Source organism: Polyergus mexicanus, unplaced genomic scaffold (assembly GCF_030449975.1).
Source record: "Polyergus mexicanus isolate NDT 795.1 unplaced genomic scaffold, iyPolMexi1.0 SCAF_10, whole genome shotgun sequence".
Lineage (NCBI taxonomy): Eukaryota > Metazoa > Arthropoda > Insecta > Hymenoptera > Formicidae > Polyergus > Polyergus mexicanus.
Genome location: NW_027223330.1, coordinates 2,707,622 through 2,726,693, shown reverse-complemented (window position 1 = coordinate 2,726,693; position 19,072 = coordinate 2,707,622). Strand labels below are relative to the sequence as shown.

The window sequence follows — 19,072 nt, the reverse complement described above, 5'->3', positions numbered from 1 at the left end:
GATATTCTTTAAAATTTGCACTTAAGTATGTAAACTAAAATATGCAAAATAGGTACGTGAGGTGACTAATTAAGTCTCAACGTAACGAATTAAAAAGTCCGGTGAATTTACGCGGCAGTTTTTCTAAGCTAAAAACTAGACGGTCTCTCTCCTTCTGCCGTGAAATTAATTGTTAAAAGTATTTCTCGTTACGGAGAGTGACCGGTACAGAGGATTTCCTTACGGTGTGAACGTGTTGGTGGCGCATACCAGGATAACCGCGCGTATGCACCGAAGGATGCCAACGTCGTCCTTTACGGTAGAATATAAATTCCTACGAGCGCGTTTAACGGAATTTACGAGCGTCATTTTAAGAACTGTTTTGCCTTGCTCAACCATATGGTTCCCGCGTAAATACCTCTCACTCCGTCTCGCCGTTAAAACTCAGTACGCAACCATTAACCGTATTCTGCCTATTCGTGACGCGTACATTTTTTCTTTTCCCAGACGTCATCAGCATAATTAGTATTTTAGTTAATCGAAATGAGATTGATGCGACTCGCGACCGCTAATTAGATTCTCCTTTTTGCCTCTCAAAAGAAATTTGCGTCACGGTCGTGCAACAAGTTCGTATGTACAATTGATAATATTAATCGTAACTTTGTCGGCAACTTTAATGCGAGCACTAGGATTGCGCGATGAAGATTTTAAAAGTTACTCTTTATTGAATATTACTCCGAAGTATCTATCAAAATATTTTTCCGTATATTTTGTTCGATAAAAGCAAGATGAAAGAAAATTCTCTATTAAGTAAAATAATACTTCTATCAATAAATACAAAGAAGTTATTTTATGTTCAATAAGAAGAAAACTACTGCAAATATAATATAGCCTCGTGCATGTGGAAATTTTCCACAGTTATAGTAAGTATATCCTTAAAAAAAAAAAAAAAAAACACTAATATTTTTTTAAATGGCATACATATTACAAATGCGTATTTATTAAAGTTATATTTTAATTAAAGCAAAAAGTAATTAATATATCCACGTATGTAAAAAAATTGATTTCATGTATATATTTATATTCTTAAAGTAATATTTAACGATATAATATTTAAATAAAATAAAATAAAGATCTTACTTTCAACGTAGAGCAGGAAATTATTTGCGCGAACACCATTGTCTAAGGTCGGTTGTACGCGCAGAAAAATCGACATGATCGATACCAATCGCGACGATGCTTTCGTCGAGATTCGACGTCATTTTCCATAGAATATGCACACTCGATCGTCCCATCGCGTCAGGTCGCGGAAATCGTCGATATTTTCCCTGAGCAGCCGACACGTCCCCGTCGTTAGTCGAAGAATGGGATTACAGAGCGCGGAGTGAAAAATCGCAAAGTGTCCCGATGAAATTGGCCCATGGTCCGTCCGTCCATTTCTCGACTTACTTAGGTGTTGCCGTCGTCGTCGTCGTCGTCGTCGTCGGGATATCGATCCGATCCACGGTGGATTTGCGTGGTCCTTTGTGCGAAGGGACGGAGGGACCAGGTGCCCGGGCCGAGGAGCCATAATAGAAGGCAGTTTCCATAGAGTGCGTTTGGAAACACTAAACCTCTCCCGTTTTCTCCTCCTCCTCCTCCCCCGAACGTGGAAGGGTTTCTCTTCGTCTTCCTTCATTTTTTTCCATTTTTATCTCTCCGCTCTCTTCCGGCCGTCAGCTTTTCTTTACATACGTATATATTGTACATACTAGAGAGGACATTCGCATTTTAGGTACATATCTGTCGTAGATATGTACAGCCCTCAGGGCTTCTATACATTTAGTACATTTATATATACTATATATACATGTACGTATATATATATATCGCGCCGGTATGTACGTCTCCTCCACGTTATATCTAGCGAAATAATTCGTAATGCAATGGCAGACATAAAAAAAAAAAAAGAAAAAAAAGAAAGAAGAAAATATTTCAGTATGAAAGTTGCACGGTTTAAAAGATCGTACGCGCAACATGTAATGCGCTCGCTGCGAGCCCTTGTCGCGTGAATTTGCTTCCCGCAAAAATTTCCACATACACGGGGTTACATTACAGTTTCTTAAGTGAAACGTCCAATTCCCGTTTCCGCTTATTTTCCATACAGGATGGATGTATTATAATTTCTCCCGTTCGTACTACACCGAGCGTAAGTGTCGCGTGAATCTTTTACGCGATACCGTTGTCACGCTTTATTCGGAGCTTTTTCCAAATTATACATACAAGAGAAGAGAAATATATACGCGATATACCATATATATATATCCCCCTTTCTATAACAATATGTTTTCGGTACATAAGACGCCATTTTATCCCTACTCTGTACCTCGAATTACTTGAATAACTTCATCACGATCGCACTGTTGGAATTTCATGATCGCGCTTACGCGGCGACGGTGGTCGCGCTCAAAATGCGGAAGCAATGTCTATAGGCTGTATGATGTTTACCGATAAATGCATTGAAGTACATTGGCAACTTGATATTTCCCATGATTGGACGATCGTACACGAAGCAACCCGGAATAGGCTTCCAATTACTTACAACGAATAAAACGTAATATTAACGCGATAAACATTTTAATCAAATCGTACCGTATCAAACTCGCGCCATTAAAATACGTCAGAAGCTCAAAAGGCTAGCCATTCCAAATTTCATTCGGATTACAACGTATCGCGTTCTCGCTTTGTATATCCATTACAATCGATCTAAACCCAATCTTGCAATCTTGATATTGATCCCCTTTTTATTTCCAATTATTGGCTATTACGATGTTACAGTTTCCGTTTGTCCCTGTTCTATACATAGGTTTATCACCGTTACGGAACAATCTTCTCGATGTATATAACGCGATGCGGTATCCGGATTCTCGGACACGCCGTGTTATTTATTTCGAATTTTCATTTGCGGCTTCTGGCGCGGAAACAGCAAGCCGCTGCCGCTGCTTTCGCTAACTGACCGAACTAAAACGCGAAGCTTCGTCAGGAAGAGGGGGGAGATAGATAGAGAGAGAGAGAGAGAATAAAGTATAAAATGGAAAAGGGCAGCTATGCGAACAAATTGTGGTAAATATTTCTCATCAAAAACAGCGTCGACAAATTAGCGGTTGTGTCTATGAAGCCAACCAATGCGAGTGGCGTAATCGAAATGAAAGCCGCGTCGCGAAAATATTTTCGACGACACACAAAAAACGCTCTTCCCTCTATTACAAAAAAAAAAAAAAAAGAGATACGCAGACATTCACCACTCACACGCAAGAGAACGAGGATCGGACGATACTGTTTCGTCATAGGTCAATAGAATTTTCACTCCAAGTACGGTGAATTTAAAATTTCGCGAAAGCAGAAAGCGTGCGCTGTTGCTGTTTGCCAACGGCTCTGGCGTGAAACCGGACGGAATTAATCGAATATAAAACATGACATTAAGAAGCGATCGAAAAAGATGCCACTCTTTCCCGTAGCCGAATTTCTCTCTCTCTCTCTCCCTTTCTCTTCATCAGCCAACTTTTCGATATTCGAGTGTAAATTTCGCTCGGATATGTTCCCGTCTTGCTTCGTCTTCGAATATTCTATGCTAGCGGTAACGTCTGTGATTTTCATCAATTCATTCTCGCTTCATTTATCTTCGAAAATAATACACAAGTGGAAAATCGAAAGGGGTAGATTGACTGCATATTTTCTCTTTTCTCGATTAATATTTCGATGTTGCCGAGAAAGCGGAAAGATCGCAATCGCGTTCTGCGGATTATTGTTTACGCGCGCTGGCAGGACATTCCATCTGCAAATAGTTTAGACAGAATTACCGAGAGAGGATTTGTAATCTCTCGTAAAAATATATATGTTAACTGGGCCGCGCGATCTCGAAAGCAGGACGGAAACAACGATATGGGCTTGGACGGAGAATAAAAAAGGAAAGGAAAGGAAAGGAAAACGCAGGCGTATACTTTGCGCAAATATTTTACTTGCGCCTCGGATGCTCTAAGTACGCGGCTTCAAGTAGAAAGACAAATGTTAGGTAGTATAATCCATTTCTTGCTTATTTTTTGGAATTGCGCTTTGGACCAGCGAAAAGAAAGAAAGAAAATTGTTAAAATAATAGGATTATAAAAAGCATTGATAAAAACGCGTATCAGCCTTTGTAGAAGAATAATTACATTGTATCCGAACATGTTCCCTAACACGATTTAAACAATTAAGAAGTTCTCGTGCTCAATTTAACATATGTAAAGTCCGTAAGTTTACGTCCGTAAGAAATAAAGCGAAATTTTCTTGACTCGGATTCTCGCAGGAAATTATTATTCAATTTCGTTGAGCGTGACGGTACGAATGCGATGCGATGCCGAGTAACGTGACGTTCATTCTATAACATCCATCATGACGAAATTAAATCGCACACGTAAATCGAGACGTCGTATTTTACATTTACAAGTTAATATTTTAAGTTTTGTCCCGCGCGCGGGACAAATATAATGTGAAATCCAAGAATTTCGCATCCCGGCTCTTCGGTAAAAGTACGACCATTTAATTCAATTATAACGCGAGTGCTACGGACGTCAGATTCTACGTTTATTACTTTTTATCCCAGACAGCAGATTTATATGGAATTCGCCATACTTTCGTGGCAAGTAACAAGATTCATTCGCGGCATTTCTTTTATTACACTCGCGTTAATTATACTAAAAATCTCGAGTGCAATCTTCCTCTCTTTCTCTCGGACGACTAGACACCAATTTATTATGTTGACCTGCCGTGAGAAAACTTGGCTTTTCCATACTATATAAGAATATCAATTATAATATCTTAAGTCTCTTCTCCTTCCTTTTTTTTTCCCATTTATTACAATTAATATTTTAATGAAGAGAGAGTACAAATATACTTTCTCTCTTATTTTCACGTGTTAGAAATATAAAATTCTATTTCAATTATTAATCAATTATACAATATGTGCCTTATCACCTAAATTCGTAAACTAAATAAATTTAAGATTAGATGTACAATAAAAGCACTAGCTGAAGTGCGTGCTATTCCGCGAAAGAAGAGGCTCCTTCGCGAGTTGCTCCGAGATCTCTCGAGTTCTTGCGAAATCTCGCGCCGCGTTTTCGCGCTGTAATGAAATTCCGCGTGTCTCGCCTTTTTGCACGGAAGGAAATGTATCTTAGGCAAAAACTTCTGCGCGCGCGCGCGCGTACATTCTCGCGATAACGTACTGTTGCAATTTTTCGCGCAAATTTTCGCGAGGAGTCTGCCAAAGGAAGAATCGTTTGGAGTGGCTCGCGTGTCGATCGTGTGTGGCGCCGAGAAGATTCTACAATCTACGTCATATATTACCCTTAATTCACAAAGTGCCAAAAAATATGATTAAACGCGACTTTTGTCTCGAGCTGTCAGTCGTTTTTGTAAACCGGGGTCCTACGAATCGCGGTAACAAGGCATAAAATTATCAATTTACGACGCAATAGCCATCAACGGCGATTTTGATGAAACTACCGATTAACAGTCGCCGCTTGTGCGCACCGAAGCGATCACGACATAAAATATTTGATGCTCGCTTCAAGCATTATTTTTTCATGGCGTGTACCTGCCATTCGCGACATATATCACGATGGGTATATCACGGCGAGATAAAATGAAAGCGTGCCACACTGTCGCTTTCGCGTTTTAAATTACAACGATTTATTAAATTATTAAATGTAATATCTGCCGACACGAAACACTACACGGTTGCGAGCGAAGAGAATTTAGCGCTAGGTGTATAAGCAACAAAACAGTCATGCCGTTATAACGCTGTAATTTTGCACTCGTAGCGTAACGTTTATCACTCGGCGATATCATTTATTTTCGCGCAAAGACTAAATTCCGCGTCCTCTCGATACTGTTTTCTTCTACGAAAGAAAATGCAAAAAATATTGAAAAATACCGAGTTACATAAGGTAACTCTAAGACGAAACAAACTTTGGCGACATAATTAAAACCAAATGCGAGATGAACATTATGATGATCTCCCTCATGATTATCTATGACTAAACGACGTTTATTACGCGACATAAACGTCCAAGTCCATGAAGATCGCGCGAAAAGTTTCAGCATAGTCGACATGAGCCACGCAGCGTTTTACAAGTACCGACAGTAGGAAACAATTATCGCAGGGCGTAAGATAACACTGTTAGACTGCTGTGGAAATTTGCCAAAACGACGGGACTCTTGGCTAGAGGAGAAACTGGCGTTATGACAATCAGCAACTTCCGGCAACGCGGAGCAGCCGAAAGCTATCGAGCGACGTTATATACGTTGTCTCTCTCTCTCTCTCTCTCTCTTCATATACATGGACGCGTATACGAATCATCCCTAGTTGTTCACGGTTTCATTAGCCTTTAGGATATTATAAGTAAAGTTTCATCTTCGACCGAAGGACGAAATGGCTCTCTGTCATTTGTCTTTCCTCGAATTAATGTCACATCGCCGCGCCGGTAAATTAGTCGTATATGTATATATGTAGCGTCATAATAGCGCCGTTATCTTTTTCTGACGCGTACACGAAGTAAAAGGAACGCGATCCACGGCTTTATTGTTAACGACGTTTCTACGACACGATACGCATACATTACTCGAATTTATATTTTAGCCACAGCTACATTATCCGGCACAATGTTACCGTAGTGCGCGACGAGTAAACAAAGACGAGGATTTTTCTTTACACTCGCGTAAACACTCGTGTCGAGCGCTCATAGAGAGCGTCTGCATTCTTCTAGGCGGACTTTCATTGCGCGAGAAAGGAACACGACGGACTTGAGGCGAGAGGCACGAGAGAACGAGAGCGAGCCCGTAAAATTTATACGCAAGATAATATATCGGAGCGGTATTTTGCGGGATGTTCAACCACGTAGGGAGATGGAGAGAAAGAGACACGAGTGGCTTATTTTTGGCGCGAGAGGACGCTCCCTCACTAGCGGGGGTTAAAGAATGTCTTGCTTTTGATTTATATCCCGTTCCAGAAGTTGCGGATGCACAAACATCGTCTGGCACAAGCCGGATTGTTCTCGCGCCTTCCGCCGCGCTTGTACAAGGATACTTTCTGCCACGACCCGAAGATACAAAACCAACGTAGCATCCTGCTTACAATTTATGTAGGCATTTCATCCACGCTATATCCCGGGACCCGTCAAGGGTATACTTTTGCAACGAGAGATATATAATTGTCCATAAAAAAAAGAGAGCGACCAAAATTTTTTCTTTAAACATGATTAACGGCAAGAAAAAAAACTTTTATGAGATAATATTAATTAATACTTTATATTATATGTTTTATACTGTATTATATAAATTTATAATAATACACTTACATATCTCTCTCGGGCAAAAAATTGTAAGTTGAAAAAAAGTTTGGCAATAATCGTAGTTTTTTTTTTTCCAAACAAATTATTTAAAACGTAAATGTATATATGTATTTTTACATATTATAGATAATAAAAATCTTTTCTAAAAATAAAAGCATTATTAATTAATTTTTCATTTATTTAACCGAGAATGCGATATATTATATTACTGACCACAATTTTACAATTTTCCACGTGAATTATTATTGAAATCGTTGCGTCACAATTAGTATGCGTTTATCTATTTGACAGCGTTCGATCCGCGCGTTGCCGCAAACTCGACGCGAGCACTTTGGTGTCTACGCTATTGGAAAAATGTCTCTGTTATTTCGCGAAAGCAATCTGACGTCATATAGTTCTCGTTACCTTCGGACAAGTCTTCTTGCCGGCGTCGAAGGTACTCGGCTCTCTCGCTTGACGTATCGGAAACTTCCTTGATCGCCCTTCTGCCCTATATCAAACGTTCAAAATCAGAATTAGCGGATAGATGGTCGAAAGTATCGATTGACGTACCGATGCAAGGATGAGAGATCGAGAGGTACAGAGGAATAATGGCAGCGCAAATTATTTTTTATCTCGGGTTACGGGATAATCGAGCATAACATAACTTGTATGCGAAAGTTGACGCCGCGAGCGCGTTAAATGAGCGACACGACAGACGATGCACCTCGATACATCACGGTAATTAACCGATAAACGGTACAAATGATATTAACATCCACTCAAGACTTCACTACTACTTGCTTGTTTCTACCGAATGATAAACTCCTGATTAATTGCACGAGCAACGAAATCTTTCTTCAATTTGCTTGTTATACCGATTTTCAGATCTTGTTTATTTATTGCTTTCAATTACTCTATCTCACATTTGATTTTAACATTAAATTTGCTAATGCTTTTCGTGCGTTTCTTTTAATTCAATTATCGTAATAAATATATACGAAAAGATGTTGATTAAAGAGTATACTCTCGATCGTATTGCAAGAATATACAGGAAAGTAGAGTATTCGTTGTAAATAAAGCAGTCTCGTCGAAACATTCTTATCGTTAGCGGAAACTCTGCATTGTATTGCAAGATTTACATCGAAATACCGAGAGTTTCTCGTTTCTCTCGAAGCAACTCCTCGCTCGGTGAAGGATTTGTCACCCGAAAGAATTTTAATAGACTTCGATAAAAGATAGTCTCCCGGTCGGTGCTTTTGACATCGGAATTTATGAAACGAGGATTTGTCAGGCAACAGAACGCGCGAAAACATACGCGTGCGAGACTTAAGTCGGGTCGGATATTACGTTACGCCATGGTTATCGGCGCCGTTGACAAAAAGACGTCTCACACCGGCGACGAAAGGGGAGCAAATGAGCCCTTTTTTTCGGATCGACGATGGTCCTCCAACAACCGAGGATTACGTAAGCTTTCGCACGAGGGAGACGCGCGCGAGAGAAAAGAAAGAGCGAAAAGCACGTTCGCTCGCTCTCGCTCTCGTTCTTACGGCAGGAATTTTCAAGCGTCAGGTTTTCCGGGAAATTTATGGCGAGGTCACAGCTTGGATCGCCATGAACAATGCTCACTCTCCTTTATCCGACCTTGTTATCGTTCAAGATCTTTTGGTCCCGCAGGTGTTACGCGCGTAATACGTGAGCGATGTATTCACGGCCGAGAAAGAACATGGCCCATCGTCCGATGGGATATCGCGAGCTTGACGCGGCCCGACAACGGTCTCGTTCTTCCGGTCAATGTGCTTATTGCGGTAGAGATCGACCTTAGCGCAAGTGCGACCTTAGTTTCTCGTAATTTGCAGCGGTCGAGATAAGAAGACGCCGAGATAGAAGCGTCGAGAGATTCAATGAAGAACACGCCCCGAGATCTTTATACCGTATAAGAAAAGAAAAAGAGAAAGAGAGAGAGAAAGAGAGAGAGAGAACCAGAAAGAGAGAGGACGCATGGCCGGCGATCGAGTTACCGATTTATTAGACCATAAATTATCCTTAACAGACGTCGATAGCAAGTTCGTATCTTCCCGTTTTTAGAGCCACAAGCGGCAGTCGCGCGATCATCCAATTTCACGGTGGATATCATTTCTTGCATATCCCTGAGAAGACACATTTTGCAATTATGATATGTGTGCGGCGCGCGCATGTCAGGAAACGTAAAGCTTTCCGGAAAGGAGATTTATCGACCGTTATTTTTGACGTTTCGCGAATATCGGGTCGCTTTTCTGTTAGACATTTCACGAATACAAGATGTCGCGGCAACGACACGTGAGACAGCCGCCTCTTCTCCCAACGCAGTTTCTCTTCTTTAAGCTTGTTCTAAAGCTAAGGTTTTTTTTTTTTTCGGTTGTATAAAAATTTAATCGCCGTCTTCGCGAGCCTTTTTAATGTCGAGATTAAAGGATTGGCCGATGTTTACTTTGCAATTTAATTATATCAAGCTACATCGGCGACTAGAAAGGTGGGAAAATATTGAAATATAACGACGGCGAGAGATGAATAGAAGTTGAATAAATTATAATATATACGCGCGTATTTACGCATCTTGGACGACGATGAAACCCGGTGCATGGAAATAATTACGATTCTGACGCTTCGAGCGTCGCTGCATCGCGATAGGATGCGGATTAGACGAACAGCGGGAGACAAAGAGATAGAAATAGGAAACCGGCAGCGACGGCAGAAAAGAGAAGATAACGGGCAACAAGGAGACGCAGATCCAATTTGATGACTGGATACACATCGCTGAATGCGCGTCTAGCTAAAGTAATTATTAACGCCAATTGCAAAGTAATTAAACGTCGCTGCGCGCCTTCGTCATCCTTCGCTTGTCCGGAAGATTATATCTTCTTATACTCGCAAATCACAACAATTTTTCCCTCTCACGTTTCTCTCTCGCCGTATAATAATCCCGAGGTATATCGATACTTGGTAGAATCACGCATGTACACATACTCGGAAAAAAAAAAAAAAAAAAAAAAGACGATAGTTTAAAAAAATTTTATCAAGAAAATACCTTCTATGAAAAGTAAAAATATTTTATTATAACGTGAAATAAAGAATTGAATAAAATTCATTAATAAAAATATTCTATTATATAAAAGCCGATCGAAACGTGTGATTAGTATCGTATTACGCATTATGTATGTAATACTAGAGCGAATAAGCAATTCGTTAGCATCAGCTTATCGCCAATCGGCGCATAAGACCCGCTTCTTTTTACGACACAAAGAATATCGCGCGCGTCCATGCGCGCGTATATAAGGACGGTAAATAATGCATAATTCCCAAGTAAATCATCAACCACGGCGTTTATCGTTTCTTTAAAGGCGATACGGCCGCGGTAAAGAAAGAGCGCCGGGTGCCCCGACGCTCTTTTATTCCACGTTGATCTTTCGCGTTTCGCGCACCGCCCGCTCATTACGTCCCATACAGTTTAGACGGTCCATTAATGCTGCGAGCAGATACCGGGGCGCGCTTTAATTGTCCGTTATAACTCAGGCGAACGTAACTTTTCCCGTAGGGATGTCAAGGAGGTGGGTACGGAGGTTACGGAGTAGATAGGAGAAAGAGGATCGGGGGATCACAGGGAGGGGGACGAGTAGCGGGATACGAAGAACGGGCACGAAAGACGAAGATGAAGAGGGAGGCGAGAGGAGGGATACGGTGAAGAGAACGAACTGGCAGGCGAAGTGGAGAGGTGGCGTTTCAAGTTTGCGAGGGTGTTAGCGAAAAGGCGACATTAAAACGTCAGGCCACGTCTTGTATGCATCCCAGGGGTCGCGGATGAGGCATCGTCAAAAAAAAGTGGGGCGGCGCCCCTAAATCAGTGTAATCGGGTGACCTGCCTGGGGAGTACATTAGAATAATTTATAATGTCCCGCAGCAAGACGTAAAAAGACATCGCGTAACGCTTTCTCGTTCCGCTTCTCGTTACTCTACGTCGTCCGTTCCATCTCTCTCTTTCTCTCTCCCTCCCTCCCTTTTATCCTTCGCCTTTCTTTCTTTGTTTTCACGCTCCGTTCTCGACGCCTTTCTCTCTGCGTCTTTCGGTAAAATGTGAATTACAATCATAATTAAAATGCAGCAAAATCCCTTCCATTTAATTTCCTCCCACTGTTTTTTTCCCTTATTACGTACAATATATTTCAATCTCTCAGATACGAATATTCGGAAGTTGATATATGACCGATCTAGGTGTCGTGTCGAGAGAGATATTTACCGCGCATCCGCTCTCCGGAACAATGATACATCGGAGCGTGACGGAGCTCTGCTCGCGGTTTACCGCGCGCGCAGAGCTTTCGGATAGCTTATCCGACCGCTGCGAAATTTCGCCATTAAGTTCGAAAGGAGAATGCTTCTGACATCCGAGTCTCACATACGTTTACCTCTTAAGTCTACGAGTGCTCAAGTTGACCTAAGTAGATCAGGCCGGACAAGGGTCAACTAAAACTCGGAGAATAACTTCTTACGTCCCGCACAGACTCTGATACAAGAGTAAAGGTTGTCCGCGACCGCGGGTACTCGCGCTGCGATCGCACGGTCGCGCTTTACTCTCTGAAATCTCAGCCAACTTTGCGCGCTAACCACATTATCGGGAGCAACTCGCGAATAATAACAAATCGGATTATCGACGAACGGGAAATGAAATTTTCCCAAACAGGCGAACGAGAACGTCGCCTGTCGTCCGGGATTCGTCGAATCAAAGTTATCGCGCTCCCTTTAGAGTTGTTGACTCTGTCCTTGTTTGCGACGTCCCCGTTTCCGACGTCGTTGAGATGCGAGGTGTCGAAAAGGATCGCAGGACCCCAACTCTATCTATCGAACCCGTCAGGGACGAACACATTCTTTCGGTAGGCGAAGGATTAGGCGGCGAGTGCACCCACGGGGAATTTTCACAAGATTCGCGGAAAGGGAAAGAGTCGGACGACTTGCGCTCACGTGGCAGTTTCGTACGTTTCTCTCCACGTATGTGCCTTATACAGAGTGTATCGCCCGTCTCCGGGGACGCTTACTAACGGTTACTAACTTCTCTGCACAGCTAAGCTCGTATTGTATAGCTTGTAAATATTTCTACGCATATATATTAGTCATGAAACATGTTTTCCGATCAGTTAACCGATAACGTTTTACCCTCCCTGGAGGGATTACAATTTTATCATCGAAATCGATACCAGACGCGACAGATATTCAAGAATTAATGAAGAAAGGATTTGTAAAAAATAAAACGTCCACCAATGTGTAAAATGATAGAGAGAGAGAAAAAACCGTCTCTATATATAATATTTGTACGATATATAAAAATCCTATCTAAATAATAACTTATCCTCTAAAGGTCTATTATCGACTAATAATAATAAAAGCGACAAAAATAACGTCAAAAGTATATTTATATAGGGAAGATATTTTATTGCCCCGGGGAAATTCGCGTTTCCGCGAACTACCGCGCAAAAGCTCCTTGTCTACAGTGACATTCGAAATTGATAAATCGCGACGTGTCGCGATAACGTTTGCGTGGCGTAACGACGCCGTTTCTATCCGCGCCTCGTGTCAGAAACGATCATCGTCTCGCGCCACCTGATGCACGCGAACACACGTACGCGCGCACGTGTACATGTATGGTATTGCTGCATCGGTGTTCGCAGCAAATGCGAATTTCCGCTTTCTCGCCACGATCGGCAAATATTCGCGTATTCGAATGCTCGCCACGGTAGATAATAATTAACGCGTATTGACACGCGTGTTTCGTCGAGCACACCATCGACCCCCTATCCGTCTGTTTGCTCGGGCGCGGATGTTTTCCCGACTCCGAAACGTCAAGATTCGGCGATATCAGCGATTTCGCCCTTCCCTTGTTCTCCTCCCTAGCCCCCTCTTCTCGTCGCGATACCTTGAATAATGCAATGATTAAAGTTGAAAGGATGCACGGACGCCGAGGAAGCGGAAAGTTCCACGTCGGCGGAGGCGGCACCGCTCGTCGATGCATTTCGAATCGGTACATACCTGTTGGACAATATGACGATGCGAAACTCATCGTTGATCATTTTAAAAAGACACCGAAAATACGAATCTTACAGCGACTCGATCGAATTTCGTGATTTTGAACGCTGCAATATATATATAATTATTTTTTTCCAACAAAGCCGTTGGGGAAATTTTTTCAGTTTACTTATCTTATTGAATATCAAAATATTGACAGAACAAAATATTGCGTTCGTTTACAGTTATTTCTCTAAAGTATGTTATGCAAATTATAAATAATGTATTACTATTTTTTAATACATCTTATAGCGTGTATAAAGCACGAACAATAAACAATAGTGGATTATATAATAAACTAACGTAAAACATATTTCGCTAATTACTCCTCATCCCTTCTGCTAATTACTTGAATTAATTAATGCCCCTCTAATATTGAATTTATAGCAAAATTAGCGTAATGCCGTTGCACGATGGAAAATAGTGCGGGACGAAAGTTATGCTCATAGTGATAAAGCGGTTTGTACTCGAGAAACTCCAAGTCGACAGCTGCTAGAAACTGCGAGTTTGTCGAGAGTAAACGGCAACTAATGAGAGGAATGAGAATTCGAAGCTATCGCATCGTTGGAATTGCAAAGATAGCGGTGAGCAACTTGTTGAAAGATACCGAATGATCGATGAATTAATTACCGCAGACTAACTGGCTTTTGTACAACAGTTCGGACACTCGATAAAATCAAGAATAGTTTACTCGCGCGCGCCAATGTGTTACGCCTATTACGCGTTTCGCGGCAATTCATTGAAGATCGCGCAACGCAAAGAGAGGAATACCAGTTTGAATATCGTGCTCGACGATGCTCCATTAGCTGTATTAAAGTTTTGAAGAATCATTAAAGTTATTGCGAATTATTAATCTCGCTTTGACAATCAAAATATCATCGTATGATGCTTTGAAGAGAATTTCTAGTGATTGTATTATATATATACAGTCATCGATTCGAGCTGAAATGCGTGTATGAAAATTATAATGAAAATAATTGCAGCATTAATGGACCACAGCTGGGAATAAATTTTGCTTCATCATACGGCAGAAAATATTACAGTTCCAACTAACTTTATATGCGAAATAATAGTTAAAGCGAGAGATGGTAACTAAAGCAAACGTGAATGATTTATTGGTGATACTTAAAAATGCTTTCTCTCTTGCACTCTGCACATTAGAAATAAACGTATTTTGAAATTTTAATTCTCTATTTATAAGTAGAGTACGCGATTAGAGAGAGGCATCATTGTACAAAGCTTCACAAAATTCTTTAATTTCTCAATGGAACAGATGAGAACGTTATACCGTGTTCCGCGGGGACGAAATTAAGAACGATCGATCAACACGACTGAGTAGTAGCTATACGTGGGTATAATTAGAAACGATCCCGTGAAAAGCTTTAAAATTTTTGCTCGACGATATCGGCCAATATAAAAGCTATTGTAAGTTAGCGTCCGTTTAATTCGATTATTAAAATTTTCGCAACAGTCATTCGCGATAGCCAGTAAAATTCAGCCATGTTTACTAACGTATCTTTTACACATGCATTTGTATCGCCATAAATTAAAAAAATTTAAACCAGTTAATTAAACTAAAACATTCTCGGAAGAAAACTGGATGAAACGAGATGCCTTTCATTAATCATATGAATTAAGCTACCGAGAGAAATAATCGTCCGATGATACTAATGCAACGTCATTGTCGAGAACCATAGACAGCGCTGAACTAAATCGCTATAACGCCAAATTTATGCAAATTGGATTTAGCAAGTTTAATACACCTTGGTCCTCAAGGAACGTCTTTTCCACTTTACTTGTCAACTGATCGACAGGCTTGAGATATCGATTTTGAAATAGCTCAGAAATACGTGATAGAGAGAGAAAGTGTGTGCGCGCATGCGTGAAAGAGAGTTTTTTTAAAACTATAATTCACTATATACTCAATTAATGTATATCACGTACACATATTACCAATGTATTATATTTCGGATTAATAAATAACGAGTGCACCAAATAATTCAGTCGCAAAGCTCAATTGGATGCATCGCAGCAATTCGAATTACATGACATCAATAGTTTGCGTGCTTTAATCGCTATCGTCAGAATTCTAATGAATTATCGAGCAAATGATATTTGGAAAAAAAAAAGAAAAAAAGGAAAAAAGGTTATGCAAATATGTGACCAGCCTCAATATGCATATTAAATTCGCTTAAACAAATTTAACATTTATACATTTTGACACGTTTACGTATGCATAGCCGTAGAGTTGTAATGCGCGATGTATTAAATTTGCGAAAATGAAGGGCAATGACCGCGCCGAGGGTATCGAAAACGCGAGATAATATTTAACAACGATCGACTCGGGTGAAAAGTTTATTATATTTCACGTCTCTAACCACGTACATACGCACGCACATCGTGCATTAAAGCTATATGTGCGGCTGTACGCGTAAAGCGTTTTATTCCTGTCATGCGCGTCAACGCAACCGGATTATAAAATCGGGAAATATAGATTACGCAATTCGAACGGGGAGGAGGGGGGGGGGGGTGGTATATCGAACGAAAGCCCGGGAAGAACTGCATACAACTGCGCGTGAGTTCCGTGCCAACATGGCCGATACTTTAGGAAGTAGAAGCGGCAAAGGGCATCCGTAACCATTCGTCGAGTTTGAATCGTGATTGATGACCGCTTGAAAGAGCGACGGCCAAGTGTTTTCGAGCGTGGAGGTGTCGGAGCTAGTTCATTCACCGCCACGCATCGTTCTCGATCCTGACAACGCGATGTACGTCACGTATCCGTCCTCGCTCGGGGTAACGTCGCGTTTCGCGTCGATAATGTCTCGTTTAGAATGCGCGTCGCACGAACGTCTCTTGTCAATGATACCCAACAACTTGCGATCGAAATATTTGTGTGTCCATTTAATTAAAAATTTCACGTAACAAAAATATGTAACGATATAATTAAATTAAATAACGACGATATATCTAAATATCGCGATAAGATATGTGTATGTGTGTTATCGTCTAATGCGATGAAATCTCGTGATTCTCACCGACCCCTCACGATTATTTTGATCGTATTTTTCAACGTTCCTATACATATATAGTTGCAGTTTAAGCTTGATAATCGAATTAATTGCGATACGCGGGCGAACGCAAATTATCAAGCAGGAACGAACGCCCAGGACTACTAACGTTCATTCGTTGGTTTGAAAGGGATTTCGTTATAAGGGAATGCAATAGCGATTAAATACTTTCGTTATCTCACTGAGCGATATCCTATTAAAATCCATTCAATCGTCGGTAGAATGAACGAACTGGTCGTATAATTTTATTAACCCCGTTATATGAGCATCAAACGAATCACGGGATTAATGGGATTTTGTCTGTCACAGAACAACGAATTCTATCCCAGCTCTCGGTAGAACATTGGCAAACGATCGAGTATCCGTATAGACGTATAGAACGATGAATCATGATCAATCTTTCCTCCTCCAATTACGATATATGTTCTCATATGTGAATTTTATATTTAAAAAAAAAAAAAAAAAAGCAAAATTAGAAAAAAGAAAAGATTATTGATATCGAACTCCGACAAATTTTATCTTTGCCCGATAATATTAATAATTGATATTAATATTTAATTTACATTAATACTAATTAATATTAATCATAATTAATAATATCAATATTAATATAAATTAATATTAATTATTAATATTAATAATTTTTAATATTTTTTTTATTAAATAAACGTAATATTAATATTTCGTAATATTAAAAGAGACGGTTACATCAACTTACACTATACAATGTAAATCCCATTGTTACATATATCTTTCGAGCTTGTTCAGCGGTTGTATGAATTCAATTGTTTAATTTCTACTCGTCGTGCGCGAGCGCAGAGCGCATTACCCGAGAATGTTACGCTCCAGAAATCTCAAGTATTGAACAATAGAGAGACTCGATAGAGAGAGCATACATGCGGATATCAAGTTTTCGACCATTCTTTCCCTCACGCGCCTCTCTCTCTCTCTCTCTCTCTCGCTCCACATTGTGGTATTATCAGAAAGATGGAATTCTAGATATAATGTGTCACGTCAAGTCATCATACGCATTTCGAACCGTGAAATTGCTATTTATTCCCGGAGCACCCGGTGCAAAGAGAAGAGAGAAGATGCTAACGCGAAAGAGAGGAGCGAGAATGAAAAACGGAGAAGAGGCTGGCGCGGGCTGACGTAACCATTTGGCCACCTCGAATCCATTACGAAGAAAACTACAAAGTTATCACCGTGCTAGTTGCCAAGACGCGTCTCGACTATATACAAATGCAAACGAACGCGGGAGTGTTTCTGGTTTAACGATGCCTCGTTCTGTCCCTCTCGCAAAGAGAAAGAAGGAGAGGCAAAGTGAATTTTGTGATCGTCGGGATGGAAGATTCGAGCGCAACAAAAGGCATTTTCGCGCTTCAAGTTCGAAGCTGGCTGTTTTCAATGCTAACTTCATTCTTATCGAAGATTCGATCACCCGTGAAAATTGAATAGCTCGAGAACAAGGCAGATTGAAAAATGTCGAATATAGAGAAGTGTCGCGAAGACGAGCGACGTAATGGCAGTCGATATGAAAGGCCACACGAGACACCGAAATATTCTCACTCCCACGAGTATTTACTAAAAAAATTAATTCGACGAGTAGCTTTATCAACGACAGATCGCGAAATATTGCGAACTCGTTCGCGACAAAACTGCTAATTTATACCACCAGATTTTCCAAAGAGAAGGGATTACAAATATAAGATCGGAGGAGTTAAATCATATGGTCGAGAATAAATTCTCTTTTTCTTTCCGGAAGCAATCGGCGAAATCGCACGTTATGGATTTGCGCGAAAGAGATTGAGGCGAAGTAGCCTGACGTGTGGGCACGATCACATCGTTTCGTTTCATTTGTTTTCATTCCCTTACCTAGGCACAATGGATATCGCTGCGGCGGACTTGGCAAAGGGAACGAGGGCGTTCTGGCGTTCCAGTGAATTTAAATCTTTCCGTGCGGGAAAGAAGAAGTTTGTAGGGCGTGTCGAATGGTGGTTGTCTAGTCTAGGAGAAACCGACCGCGGGTGGGAAGAGGGAAGGAGGAAGAGTAGCCGGGTAATAAAACGCTAAAAGCGTCTTACGCGCGAATCGAGAGCGGCGCGATATAGCGCTAGTTGACGCGAGCTTCTTAGCTCTTTATTTGATATTTATTCGCATGGAAGCTCCTAAGATACCAAGCCCGGGCTTCTACGGGCGTTACGTCGCGCCATGTCTGACGAAATAAAGTGCAACGTGACCGCGATGCATTATACAGGTCTGGAAGCCACGAAGGATTTACAACGATTCGGTCTCGGTTGTCTTGTCACTGTTGTTATCTCTGTTTATCGCGTGGATAAAGAAAGTGAATCCTCTCAATTCCCACAATTTTTTTCATATTTTTCTTCTTCCTTTCCGATGGAGATTTATAGGTAAAGGTATTAAATTTTTTTTAATGTTCAAAATATATGAAAATATCAAATGTATTTTAAATATTCCATAAATATTTTTCATATGGATAAAAAAAAAAATAAAAAACAAGAAACAAGCATACGTAAAATGAAATTTCTGTATATTATTAGAAATCTTTACATAATGTATCGTTGA

The 19,072-nt window shown here is 40.7% G+C and overlaps 1 protein-coding gene across 7 annotated transcripts in view; it reads right to left on the bottom strand.

The window, feature by feature from the left end:
* LOC138937418 (tyrosine-protein phosphatase 99A) overlaps window positions 1-19,072 on the bottom strand; it is a 255,436-nt gene that overhangs the window by 64,187 nt on the left and 172,177 nt on the right. The window contains exon 3 of one of the 7 annotated variants that reach the window (XM_070303705.1): window positions 7,755-7,834. The exons of the other annotated variants lie outside the window; for them this stretch is intronic. Coding sequence (XP_070159806.1) covers window positions 7,755-7,834 — 80 coding nt within the window. The remainder of the gene's footprint in view (window positions 1-7,754; window positions 7,835-19,072) is intronic. 7 annotated transcript variants of the gene reach the window in all.